The sequence below is a fragment of the Oncorhynchus keta genome, unplaced genomic scaffold, assembly GCF_023373465.1.
Source record: "Oncorhynchus keta strain PuntledgeMale-10-30-2019 unplaced genomic scaffold, Oket_V2 Un_contig_4171_pilon_pilon, whole genome shotgun sequence".
Lineage (NCBI taxonomy): Eukaryota > Metazoa > Chordata > Actinopteri > Salmoniformes > Salmonidae > Oncorhynchus > Oncorhynchus keta.
The window spans coordinates 1-14,405 of NW_026287627.1; the positions used below are offsets into that span (position 1 = coordinate 1).

The 14,405-nt window shown below is 44.8% G+C and overlaps 1 protein-coding gene across 3 annotated transcripts; it reads right to left on the bottom strand.

Annotated features, from left to right (window-relative positions):
- Positions 1-3,356: 3,356 nt before the first annotated feature.
- LOC127924514 (mesoderm-specific transcript homolog protein-like) lies at positions 3,357-14,011 on the bottom strand. Of its 3 annotated transcripts, none has more exons than XM_052509225.1 (6): positions 13,410-14,011; positions 12,941-13,133; positions 4,637-4,716; positions 4,294-4,371; positions 3,847-3,983; positions 3,357-3,579 (listed from the first exon to the last, which is right to left on the bottom strand). In XM_052509225.1, exons 2-6 carry the CDS (start codon positions 13,092-13,094, stop codon positions 3,492-3,494), a joined length of 537 nt encoding a protein of 178 aa, XP_052365185.1. In that variant the 5' UTR covers positions 13,095-13,133; positions 13,410-14,011; the 3' UTR covers positions 3,357-3,491. The 3 variants fall into 3 exon arrangements, with proteins under 3 accessions (XP_052365185.1, XP_052365184.1, XP_052365186.1); XM_052509224.1 differs by having other exon boundaries at positions 13,482-14,010; XM_052509226.1 differs by lacking the exon at positions 13,410-14,011 and adding an exon at positions 13,258-13,401.
- Between the last annotated feature and the right edge of the window lie 394 nt (positions 14,012-14,405).

The window sequence follows — 14,405 nt, forward strand, 5'->3', positions numbered from 1 at the left end:
TACTGGCTCAGGGTAAGATGGTGGCAAGAGCAATGTTACTTTCATCACATTGAGAATGTTGTTTAACGGTCAACCTCTGTCTGTAGGTGCCTCCTTGCTTTGCTGAGCTGTTCATTGTTATCCTTATCAACAAGGTAAGAGCAACATTAAAGTACTGTTTGCTTGAATTGTTTTTGGATGTTTTATTTTTATCTGAAGTTAATGTTTCGTTTGTTGCTTCCCCAGTTTATAGGACTGTCTTTCTCCACCCTCTTCAAGCACGGCACTCGTTGTCTATGAGAAAGACACTAGTCGGAGCGACACCGACAAACATATGCTGCCCCCCTCTCCTCCTGAGACTGAAGGCTCTATTCCCGTTCCATACCGACTAGCTGGTGTCAGCTCCAGCAGGTTCAGGAAGAGCCTGTAGCCTGTCTTTCCAGGATGGAGAAGACCATTTAGTGCACCATTGGTGCCCTGGCTATATCAAGATTCCTTGGTATGAGCAGAACAACCAAATTTGATTTGTCACATACACACGGTTAGCAGATGTTAATGCGAGTGTCGCGAAATGCTTGTGCTTCTAGTTCCGACAATGCAGTAATAACCAATGAGTAACCTAACAATTTCACAACAACTACCTTATACCCACACAAGTGTAAAGGCATGAAGAATATGTACATAAAGATATATGAATGAGTGATGGCACAGCATGGCATAGGCAAGATGTAGTAGATGGTATCGAGTACAGTATATACATATGAGATGAGTAATGTAGGGTATGTAAACATTATATTAAGTTTCATTGTTTAAAGTGGCTAGTGATACATTTTTCCATTATTAAAGTGGCTAGAGATGAGTCAGTATGTTGGCAGCAGCCACTCAATGTTAGTGACGGCTGCTTAACAGTGTGATGGCATTGAGATAGAAGCTGTTTTTCAGTCTCTCGGTCCCTGCTTTGATGCACCTGTATTGACCTCGCCTTCTAGATGATAGCGGGGTGAACAGGCAGTGGCTCGGGTGGTTGTTGTCCTTGATGATCTTTATGGCCTTCCTGTGACATCGGGTGGTGTAGGTGTCCTGGAGGGCAGGTAGTTTGCCACCGGTGATGCGTTGTGCAGACCTCACTATCCTCTGGAGAGCCGGTGATACAGCCTGACAGGATGCTCTCGATTGTGCGTCTGTAAAAGTTTGAGTGCTTTTGGTGACAAGCCGAATTTCTTCAGCCTCCTAAGGTTGAAGAGGCCTGCTGCGCCTTCTTCACCACACTGTCTGTGTGGGTGGACCAATTCAGTTTGTCCGTGATGTGAACGCCGAGGAACTTAACTTACTACCCTCTCCACTACTGTCCCGTCGATGTGGATAAGGGGGTGCTCCCTCTGCTGTTTCCTGAAGTCTACGATCATCTCCTTTGTTTTGTTGATGTTGAGTGTGAGGTTATTTTCCTGACACCACACTCTGAGGGCCCTCATCTCCTCCCTGTAGGCCGTCTCGTCATTGTTGGTAATCAAGCCTACCACTGTAGTGTGGTCTGCAAACTTGATGATTGAATTGGAGGCATGCATGGCCACACAGTCGTGGGTGAACAGCGAGTACAGAAGAGGGCTCAGAACACACCCTTGTGGGGCCCCAGTGTTGAGGATCAGCGGGGTGGAGATGTTGTTACCTACTCTCACCACCTGGGGGCGGCCCGTCAGGAAGTCCAGTACCCAGTTGCACAGGGCGGGGTCGAGACCCATCAAGCTTGATGACGAGTTTGGAGGGTACTATGGTGTTAAATGCTAAGCTGTAGTCGATAAACAGCATTCTCACATAGGTATTCCTCTTGTCCAGATGGGTTAGGGCAGTGTGCAGTGTGGTTGCGATTGCGCAATGCGGAACATATCCCAATCCACGTGATCGACGCAATCCTGAAGCGTGGAATCAGATCGGTCGGACCAGCGTTGAACAGACCTGAGTGCGGGAGCTTCTTGTTTTAGTCTCTGTCTGTAGGCAGGGAGCAACAAAATGGAGTCGTGGTGAGCTTTTCCGAAAGAAGGGCGGGGGAGGGCCTTGTATGTGTTGCGGAAGTTAGAATAACAATGATCCAGGGTTTTACCAGCCCTGGTTGCACAATCGATATGCTGATAAAATTTAAGGAGTCTTGTTTTCAGATTAGCCTTGTTAAAATCCCCAGCTACAATGAATGCAGCCTCAGGATATGTGGTTTCCAGTTTACATAGTCAAATAAAGTTAGTTTAGGGCCATCGATGTGTCTGCTTGGGGGGGGGATATATACGTCTGTGATTATAATCGACGAGAATTCTCTTGATAGATAATGCGGTCAACATTTGATAGTGAGGAATTCTAAGTCAGGTGAACAGAAGGACTTGAGTTCCTGTATGTTGTTATGATCACACCACATCTCGTTAATCATAAGGCATACCCCCCCGCCCCTCTTCTTGCCAGAGATATGCTTGTTTCTGTCGGCGCGATGCGTGAAGAAACCAGCTGGCTGTACCGACTCCGATAGCGTGTCTCGAGTGAGCCATGTTACCGTGAAGCAAAGAACGTTAGTCTCTTATGTCTCTCTGGAGTGCTACCCTTGCTCGGATTTCATCAACCTTGTTGTCATGAGACTGGACATTGGCGAGTAGTATGCTAGGGAGTGGTGTGCGATGTGCTCGTCTACAGAGCCTGACCAGAAGACCGCTTCGTCTGCCCCTTTTACGGCGTCGTTGTTTTGGTTCGCCGGCTGGGATCCGATCCATTGTCCTGGGTGGTGGGCAAAACAGAGGATCCGCTTCGGGAAAGTCGTATTCCTGGTCGTAATGATGGTGAGTTGACGTTGCTCTCGTATCCAGTAGTTCCTCCCGACTGTATGTAATAAAACCTAAGATTACCTGGGGTACCAATGTAAGAAATAACACATAAAAAAATAAAATACTGCATAGTTTCCTAGGAACGCGAAGCGAGGCGGCCATCTCTGTCGGCGCCGGGATGTTTCCAGGAACCAGCAGTAAGGTTCTGATATCTTCTGGTTTATGTTCATGATTTCTTAATATTGACCCAACTTCATGAATAATCCATGTTTCTTGTTGGCTACAACATGGTTCTTCCCAGGCTAAGGGTGGTGTCTGGTTGGAGTCTTCCCAGGCTAAGGGTGGTGTCTGGTTGGAGTCTTCCCAGGCTAAGGGTGGTGTCTGGTTGGAGTCTTCCCAGGCTAAGGGTGGTGTCTGGTTGGAGTCTTCCCAGGCTAAGGGTGGTGTCTGGTTGGAGTCTTCCCAGGGTGTATTTGTCTGGGTACCATCAGTATGGCTACTAGGTAAGTTTGTTACATCTTTCTGATGTTGCAGGTTTAACACTTTTCTATTCCTGGCTCAGCATTTCTGTATTAACCTGGATCCTGATATAATTTGGCTATGATGCTCTACAACTTTGAATAAATTACTTTTATTTTTTTTTGTCTGGCTTGCTTTGTCCATTTAAATGGTACATTTGACTTAAGTATGGCTTATGCTACCTGTAGCCAATCAGGAAAAGGTCTGAAACTGTACTCTACCTCCATTGGACAAACAGAGGCTGTTGATGGTCAAGTGTCCAGTCCTGTTGTGGTCACTCCTGTGAGATACAAAGATGGGGAAGGGGTCAGTAGAAGCTCTACAGCATCCATCATATTTCACCTTTCCTGTGTTGTTGGGTAATTGAAGGGGAAACACGACTATTGAGATGCAGCCCTATGATGTCAGAGTACTTTCAGTGATGATGGTTCCTCCAGGGTTGGCTTCCAAGCCCAACGTTGACCATTAGTGGGGGAAATGCAAACTGACACAAGCTCAATGTTTAGGGGCAACTTCATTGTACTTGGTGCAGCAGTGCAGAGCTCACCTGTAGAGCAGTTCCAGGGCCACAGTGTCTCCATAGTCATGGGAGAGCAGGTTGACCCTCTGCTCTGTCAGACCCAGGTGGGACACCAACGCCTCCACAACACTGGCCTGCTCAAAGATGGAGTAGCGGTGGGGCCTCTGTCAGGGAGAAAGGTCAGTCTAGGTGAGCACCTTAGCTAGAACAAAATGTGCTTATTTTTGATTTTTTAAAGATTGTTAATGCAATTTTCCTACTGGTCTACTTTCCTGTAGTGTATAGGTTAGCATAACTTGCCATTCCTTGGTTATTGGCCATTGTTTGCTTGCTTTGTCATTACAGTTGTACACAATAACCCACAAACATTGTCGTCTCTCTCCCTGGTAGATTCCCTGGCATTCTAACCGATGCCTCAGACCGTTTCACCCCGAACTAGCCCACAATTCAAGTCTGTCATAGGCTGCGACTCACAGGTTTGTCACTGAAGCCAAAACCAAGAAAGTCCAGAGCAATGACACGGTTAAAGCGCCGATTCAGGGGCTCCCATATCTGTAAGACAGAAACAGAGCTGGCATTCAGACACCTGTCCAGATACCTGGGTGGTGTTCATAAGGCATACAAAAATACATGAATCAGAAAAGGGATGCTTGTTTTCATGTCCGGTTGCAAAACCATTTGCTACGGTGTGCCCTATTGAACATGGCTCTGTTCACAATATACCATCTGAGAGAGTGTGGAATAAGAATTATCCCAGCAAACCAACTGATCTGTGCATAACATTTTATAGATAAGCCCCTTTCTCTCATCTGCTTACCTTGTACCAGTCCAGGCTGGAGGTAGGGAAGCCATGGAGGAGAATGACCACATCAGAGCTGCCTACAGCACCATAGGTCTCTGGTAGAGGAAAAAGTAAAGCATACACATTATTCCTGACGTACCATGACCTGCTACACGCACCACGAAAATATGTTACATCGTTCAAAGTAAAGGGCTAAAACTGCTGCTTGGAACTTGTCATTGCAAAGTGCAAATGATGACTGATCTGAACATGAGCTCCAACTTCTAGCAGTCCACTGTTCACTGTACTGATGAAGGAGCCACTAGATGGTTACAGTAGTCTGTACTGATGAAGGAGCCACTAGATGGTTACAGTAGTCTGTACTGATGAAGGAGCCACTAGATGGTTACAGTAGTCTGTACTGATGAAGGAGCCACTAGATGGTTACAGTAGTCTGTACTGATGAAGGAGCCACTAGATGGTTACAGTAGTCTGTACTGATGAAGGAGCCACTAGATGGCTACAGTAGTCTGTACTGATGAAGGAGCCACTAGATGGCTACAGTAGTCTGTACTGATGAAGGAGCCACTAGATGGTTACAGTAGTCTGTACTGATGAAGGAGCCACTAGATGGTTACAGTAGTCTGTACTGATGAAGGAGCCACTAGATGGTTACAGTAGTCTGTACTGATGAAGGAGCCACTAGATGGTTACAGTAGTCTGTCTGATACTGATGGCTACAGTAGTCTGTACTGATGAAGGAGCCACTAGATGGCTACAGTAGTCTGTACTGATGAAGGAGCCACTAGATGGTTACAGTAGTCTGTACTGATGAAGGAGCCACTAGATGGTTACAGTAGTCTGTACTGATGAAGGAGCCACTAGATGGCTACAGTAGTCTGTACTGATGAAGGAGCCACTAGATGGTTACAGTAGTCTGTACTGATGAAGGATGAAGGAGCCACTAGATGGTTACAGTAGTCTGTACTGATGAAGGAGCCACTAGATGGCTACAGTAGTCTGTACTGATGAAGGAGCCACTAGATGGTTACAGTAGTCTGTACTGATGAAGGAGCCACTAGATGGTTACAGTAGTCTGTACTGATGCCACTAGATGGTTACAGTAGTCTGTACTGATGAAGGAGCCACTAGATGGTTACAGTAGTCTGTACTGATGAAGGAGCCACTACAGTAGTCTGTACTGATGAAGGAGCCACTAGATGGTTACAGTAGTCTGTACTGATGAAGGAGCCACTAGATGGTTACAGTAGTCTGTACTGATGAAGGAGCCACTAGATGGTTACAGTAGTCTGTACTGATGAAGGAGCCACTAGATGGCTACAGTAGTCTGTACTGATGAAGGAGCCACTAGATGGTTACAGTAGTCTGTACTGATGAAGGAGCCACTAGATGGTTACAGTAGTCTGTACTGATGAAAGGAGCCACTAGATGAAGGAGCCACTACAGTAGTCTGTACTGATGAAGGAGCCACTAGATGGCTACAGTAGTCTGTACTGATGAAGGAGCCACTAGATGGTTACAGTAGTCTGTACTGATGAAGGAGCCACTAGATGGCTACAGTAGTCTGTACTGATGAAGGAGCCACTAGATGGTTACAGTAGTCTGTACTGATGAAGGAGCCACTAGATGGTTACAGTAGTCTGTACTGATGAAGGAGCCACTAGATGGTTACAGTAGTCTGTACTGATGAAGGAGCCACTAGATGGTTACAGTAGTCTGTACTGATGAAGGAGCCACTAGATGGTTACAGTAGTCTGTACTGATGAAGGAGCCACTAGATGGTTACAGTAGTCTGTACTGATGAAGGAGCCACTAGATGGTTACAGTAGTCTGTACTGATGAAGGAGCCACTAGATGGTTACAGTAGTCTGTACTGATGAAGGAGCCACTAGATGGTTACAGTAGTCTGTACTGATGAAGGAGCCACTAGATGGCTACAGTAGTCTGTACTGATGAAGGAGCCACTAGATGGTTACAGTAGTCTGTACTGATGAAGGAGCCACTAGATGGTTACAGTAGTCTGTACTGATGAAGGAGCCACTAGATGGTTACAGTAGTCTGTACTGATGAAGGAGCCACTAGATGGCTACAGTAGTCTGTACTGATGAAGGAGCCACTAGATGGTTACAGTAGTCTGTACTGATGAAGGAGCCACTAGATGGCTACAGTAGTCTGTACTGATGAAGGAGCCACTAGATGGTTACAGTAGTCTGTACTGATGAAGGAGCCACTAGAGAGTAGTCTGTACTGATGAAGGAGCCACTAGATGGTTACAGTAGTCTGTACTGATGAAGGAGCCACTAGATGGTTACAGTAGTCTGTACTGATGAAGGAGCCACTAGATGGTTACAGTAGTCTGTACTGATGAAGGAGCCACTAGATGGTTACAGTAGTCTGTACTGATGAAGGAGCCACTAGATGGTTACAGTAGTCTGTACTGATGAAGGAGCCACTAGATGGTTACAGTAGTCTGTACTGATGAAGGAGCCACTAGATGGTTACAGTAGTCTGTACTGATGAAGGAGCCACTAGATGGTTACAGTAGTCTGTACTGATGAAGGAGCCACTAGATGGTTACAGTAGTCTGTACTGATGAAGGAGCCACTAGATGGCTACAGTAGTCTGTACTGATGAAGGAGCCACTAGATGGTTACAGTAGTCTGTACTGATGAAGGAGCCACTAGATGGTTACAGTAGTCTGTACTGTAGATGGTTACAGTAGTCTGTACTGATGAAGGAGCCACTAGATGGTTACAGTAGTCTGTACTGATGAAGGAGCCACTAGTCTGTACTGATGAAGGAGCCACTAGATGGTTACAGTAGTCTGTACTGATGAAGGAGCCACTAGATGGTTACAGTAGTCTGTACTGATGAAGGAGCCACTAGATGGTTACAGTAGTCTGTACTGATGAAGGAGCCACTGAGATGGCCACTAGAGTAGTCTGTACTGATGAAGGAGCCACTAGATGGTTACAGTAGTCTGTACTGATGAAGGAGCCACTAGATGGTTACAGTAGTCTGTACTGATGAAGGAGCCACTAGATGGTTACAGTAGTCTGTACTGATGAAGGAGCCACTAGATGGTTACAGTAGTCTGTACTGATGAAGGAGCCACTAGATGGTTACAGTAGTCTGTACTGATGAAGGAGCCACTAGATGGTTACAGTAGTCTGTACTGATGAAGGAGCCACTAGATGGTTACAGTAGTCTGTACTGATGAAGGAGCCACTAGATGGTTACAGCCACTAGATGGTTACTGTACTGATGAAGGAGCCACTAGATGGTTACAGTAGTCTGTACTGATGAAGGAGCCACTAGATGGTTACAGTAGTCTGTACTGATGAAGGAGCCACTAGATGGTTACAGTAGTCTGTACTGATGAAGGAGCCACTAGATGGTTACAGTAGTCTGTACTGATAGATGGTTACAGTAGTCTGTACTGATGAAGGAGCCACTAGATGGTTACAGTAGTCTGTACTGATGAAGGAGCCACTAGATTACAGTAGTCTGTACTGATGAAGGAGCTGTACTAGATGGCCACTAGACAGTAGTCTGTACTGATGAAGGAGCCACTAGATGGTTACTAGAGTAGTCTGTACTGATGAAGGAGCCACTAGATGGTTACAGTAGTCTGTACTGATGAAGGAGCCACTAGATGGTTACAGTAGTCTGTACTGATGAAGGAGCCACTAGATGGTTACAGTAGTCTGTACTGATGAAGGAGCCACTAGATGGTTACAGTAGTCTGTACTGATGAAGGAGCCACTAGATGGTTACAGTAGTCTGTACTGATGAAGGAGCCACTAGATGGTTACAGTAGTCTGTACTGATGAAGGAGCCACTAGATGGTTACAGTAGTCTGTACTGATGAAGGAGCCACTAGATGGTTACAGTAGTAGTCTGTACTGATGAAGGAGCCACTAGATGGTTACAGTAGTCTGTACTGATGAAGGAGCCACTAGATGGTTACAGTAGTCTGTACTGATGAAGGAGCCACTAGATGGTTACAGTAGTCTGTACTGATGAAGGAGCCACTAGATGGTTACAGTAGTCTGTACTGATGAAGGAGCCACTAGATGGTTACAGTAGTCTGTACTGATGAAGGAGCCACTAGATGGCTACAGTAGTCTGTACTGATGAAGGAGCCACTAGATGGTTACAGTAGTCTGTACTGATGAAGGAGCCACTAGATGGTCTGTACTGATGAAGGAGCCACTAGAGTAGTAGTCTGTACTGATGAAGGAGCCACTAGATGGTTACAGTAGTCTGTACTGATGAAGGAGCCACTAGATGGCTACAGTAGTCTGTACTGATGAAGGAGCCACTAGATGGCTACAGTAGTCTGTACTGATGAAGGAGCCACTAGATGGTTACAGTAGTCTGTACTGATGAAGGAGCCACTAGATGGTTACAGTAGTCTGTACTGATGAAGGAGCCACTAGATGGTTACAGTAGTCTGTACTGATGAAGGAGCCACTAGATGGTTACAGTAGTCTGTACTGATGAAGGAGCCACTAGATGGTTACAGTAGTCTGTACTGATGAAGGAGCCACTAGATGGTTACAGTAGTCTGTACTGATGAAGGAGCCACTAGATGGTTACAGTAGTCTGTACTGATGAAGGAGCCACTAGATGGTTACAGTAGTCTGTACTGATGAAGGAGCCACTAGATGGTTACAGTAGTCTGTACTGATGAAGGAGCCACTAGATGGTTACAGTAGTCTGTACTGATGAAGGAGCCACTAGATGGTTACAGTAGTCTGTACTGATGAAGGAGCCACTAGATGGTTACAGTAGTCTGTACTGATGAAGGAGCCACTAGATGGTTACAGTAGTCTGTACTGATGTAGTCTGTACTGATGAAGGAGCCACTAGATGGTTACAGTAGTCTGTACTGATGAAGGAGCCACTAGATGGTTACAGTAGTAGTCTGTACTGATGAAGGAGCCACTAGATGGTTACAGTAGTCTGTACTGATAGATGGTTACAGTAGTCTGTACTGATGAAGGAGCCACTAGATGGTTACAGTAGTCTGTACTGATGAAGGAGCCACTAGATGGTTACAGTAGTCTGTACTGATGAAGGAGCCACTAGATGGTTACAGTAGTCTGTACTGATGAAGGAGCCACTAGATGGTTACAGTAGTCTGTACTGATGAAGGAGCCACTAGATGGTTACAGTAGTCTGTACTGATGAAGGAGCCACTAGATGGTTACAGTAGTCTGTACTGATGAAGGAGCCACTAGATGGTTACAGTAGTCTGTACTGATGAAGGAGCCACTAGATGGTTACAGTAGTCTGTACTGATGAAGGAGCCACTAGATGGTTACAGTAGTCTGTACTGATGAAGGAGCCACTAGATGGTTACAGTAGTCTGTACTACAGTAGTCTGTATGAAGGAGCCACTAGATGGTTACAGTAGTCTGTACTGATGAAGGAGCCACTAGATGGTTACAGTAGTCTGTACTGATGAAGGAGCCACTAGATGGTTACAGTAGTCTGTACTGATGAAGGAGCCACTAGATGGTTACAGTAGTCTGTACTGATGAAGGAGCCACTAGATGGTTACAGTAGTCTGTACTGATGAAGGAGCCACTAGATGGAAGGAGTCTGTACTGATGAAGGAGCCACTAGATGGTTACAGTAGTCTGTACTGATGAAGGAGCCACTAGATGGTTACAGTAGTCTGTACTGATGAAGGAGCCACTAGATGGTTACAGATGGTTACAGTAGTCTGTACTGATACTAGATGGTTGACTGATGAAGGAGCCACTAGATGGTTACAGTAGTCTGTACTGATGAAGGAGCCACTAGATGGTTACAGTAGTCTGTACTGATGAAGGAGCCACTAGATGGTTACAGTAGTCTGTACTGATGAAGGAGCCACTAGATGGTTACAGTAGTCTGTACTGATGAAGGAGCCACTAGATGGTTACAGTAGTCTGTACTGATGAAGGAGCCACTAGATGGTTACAGTAGTCTGTACTGATGAAGGAGCCACTAGATGGCCAGTCTGTACTGATGGTTACAGTAGTCTGTACTGATGAAGGAGCCACTAGATGGTTACAGTAGTCTGTACTGATGAAGGAGCCACTAGATGGTTACAGTAGTCTGTACTGATGAAGGAGCCACTAGATGGTCAGTAGTCTGTACTGATGAAGGAGCCACTAGATGGTTACAGTAGTCTGTACTGATGAAGGAGCCACTAGAGATGGTTACTGTACTGTAGTCTGTACTGATGAAGGAGCCACTAGATGGTTACAGTAGTCTGTACTGATGAAGGAGCCACTAGATGGTTACAGTAGTCTGTACTGATGAAGGAGCCACTAGATGTAGTCTGTACTGATGAAGGAGTAGTCTGTACTGATGAAGGATGGCCAGTCTAGATGGTTACAGTAGTCTGTACTGATGAAGGAGCCACTAGATGGTTACAGTAGTCTGTACTGATGAAGGAGCCACTAGATGGTTACAGTAGTCTGTACTGATGAAGGAGCCACTAGATGGTTACAGTAGTCTGTACTGATGAAGGAGCCACTAGATGGTTACAGTAGTCTGTACTGATGAAGGAGCCACTAGATGGTTACAGTAGTCTGTACTGATGAAGGAGCCACTAGATGGTTACAGTAGTCTGTACTGATGAAGGAGCCACTAGATGGTTACAGTAGTCTGTACTGATGAAGGAGCCACTAGATGGTTACAGTAGTCTGTACTGATGAAGGAGCCACTAGATGGTTACAGTAGTCTGTAGTCTGATGAAGGAGCCACTAGATGGTTACAGTAGTCTGTACTGATGAAGGAGCCACTAGATGGTTACAGTAGTCTGTACTGATGAAGGAGCCACTAGATGGTTACAGTAGTCTGTACTGATGAAGGAGCCACTAGATGGTTACAGTAGTCTGTACTGATGAAGGAGCCACTAGATGGTTACAGTAGTCTGTACTGATGAAGGAGCCACTAGATGGTTACAGTAGTCTGTACTGATGAAGGAGCCACTAGATGGTTACAGTAGTCTGTACTGATGAAGGAGCCACTAGATGGTTACAGTAGTCTGTACTGATGAAGGAGCCACTAGATGGTTACAGTAGTCTGTACTGATGAAGGAGCCACTAGATGGTTACAGTAGTCTGTACTGATGAAGGAGCCACTAGATGGTTACAGTAGTCTGCATCACTGAATCTCAATAATCTCAATAATGTAATGAGACGCTAATTAAAGCTCTGTTTCTTTATTTCACCCACATTCATGTGTGACAACTGGACAGGTGAAATAAATGCCCGCTCCTGTCAATTAAATTTAATTAAATGTGCTTTATTGGCATGACTTAACAGAGTACATATAGCCAAAGCTTACTTTGGTGATTTACAATATTAACATAATAATCATCAATATTGTCAACATGACAACAGTAACAACAACAATCAAGTGTCAAAATAACCAACACATTGAACAATAACAACGGCATAGAGGACATGTGAAGGTTGGTTGGTCTATCAGACACTGACCCTCATTTTATGTAGTTACACTCAAATATGTAGTTACACTCAAATTGTTATATATTTTTGACATTTTGTCAGGAAATGCAGCTCTGTGTCCGGTTGTGCTGTGGTTGCACAGCCTTTCCTCTACAGGGAGACAGGTTTTCCTCTGTCAAAGCCTGTACTTTGTCAAGGTTTTGATCAGAAACCATGCTTAAATAGTTTGCCGTGGTGTACTGTCAATTTAGAGCCAGATAGCACTGCATTTTGTTTTGTGCTTAGTGTTTCCCAATAAGTAATGTCGTTTTGACTGTTGGAATTTGGTTTATTCTGATTGGATGTTCTGGTCCTGAGGCTTCAGTGTGTTTGTAGAACAGGTTTGTGACCTCAGCCCCAGGAACAGCTGGATGAGGGGACTCTTGGCATATGAGAGGGGGTCACTGTTTCCAAAACTGAATTGCTCATGTTTTTAGTTTGTATTATTAGTGGATATTGGTCTAATTCTGCCCTGCGTGCATTGTTTGTAGTTTTCCTCCGGACATGTTGGTGAATCTTACAGAACTCTGCATTCAGGTTTCAATGGGGTGTTTGCCCAATTGGGGGAAATCTTGTTTTGCAAGTGGACTCCACACTCGCTGCCATAAAGTGCAATTGGTTCAATGACACATTCAATTAGTCTTTAAAAATCAGTACAGTGCACTACTATCAGGTATGTGCAGGGGATAGAGAGATGGATTCATAAGCAAGTTCAATTTCAAATGTATGATGTTTGGGGTATATAATCTGAATCAAATGAGAATACACCCTATCCCTCTATTCTACTCTTACTGATGCCAAATCTTACCCCTGTAGAATATATTGTTGCTCCTGAAAGTGAAGAATGCTCCGGCAGAGCGCCAGGTCAGGAGGGCTGGAGACAGTTGGGGAGGAGGGATGTGCAGGTAGACTGCCAGCAGAGGAATGCACAGCAAGCCCACAAGAAGCCACCATTCCCTCATCTTTCCTTTGGTAGGAGGGCCGGTCTCGCATTCCGCAATCTGGAAGACAACACTGGGGTCACGGCACGACATTTAATTTAGGCTACTATCACCCTTTAACATGAATGGTCTATAAGTGCCAGACCTATTGTGTGATAATGTCATGCGACACCCCGCTACTTACAGTCTATTCTTAAATTCTAGAAGCAACATATTCGGCAAAACTAGACTTTGGAATACCGTCAAAATAGTGGGCTACATGTAAACGTTACGGTCTCCTTGCAACAATAGGCTATACTATCATTCTGTTTTTAAAAAAATAAAGCATTAGCCTACCTCTTGGAAATGTGTCTATTCTTAACACTAAAATAACACTTCCGCCCGGGGCACTGTCAGTGCTGTACCTACCTACAGCCGAGTCGCGGTTCTGTCATTCCTATGTGCTCAGTGCGTCCGGGTCACCTGGGTAGGTTTCGAACCTTGGCCCAGTGCACTGCATTAATGCAGGGTCGGGGAATTGTATTATTTTGTGGTGTCGCATGGAGAATTGCCAGGGTGCTGAGCGCTAAATCTTCAGGAGCCATCTGTCGGTGTGGATGTCCAATAAGCATGCCAATGATACATGCCACTTGTGTTTGAGGTTTTGTATTCGTGCGCCCCGTTCCAAATGTCCACTTTCATGTAACAAACCATATACTGATTTGAATATGACTATTACAATCAAAATTACACTAGGGAAGGCTACTCATCGCATGAATCAACGGAACAGCAGTCCAGAGGGAACGTAAGTTACCTTACTGATTATTAAAATGAGACAAGGCGAATGTGGTATATATGATGATTAAATAATCCTATATTTTCCTTCTCCATGCACGAGGAAATAACCTTGCTGCAGCCATCCAGAGGACGAATTGTTAGTGGCGGGTTACTTGTTTCCGCGTATCTTTCAAACCCCACCCAGACTTGCCACTAGATGGCAGTGTCACAACTAAAGCACTAAGCAGACATCTGACAGAATGGGTGTTTCACTTTAAGCAGAATCCTACGATTATTAAAAGGACAAGTATATTTAAATGTATTTTTTTTAATACCAAATCTGCATTTTAGATGTAAACATGTTATAGGTCCCAATAGCTTATTTTTTTTTTGCAATTTCACTTCAATTTGAGAAACATATCCCACCAGCGATAAACCTCATTCAGATGCAGGCGCACAGATAAAAAATGAAGGATCCGAAACGGCAAAGCTCTGTGATCCACGTCTTACACGTCACACATGAAAGTGTGTCATTTCAAACTTCATCAGCAACCTTCTATTCCAGTTTGTTGGATT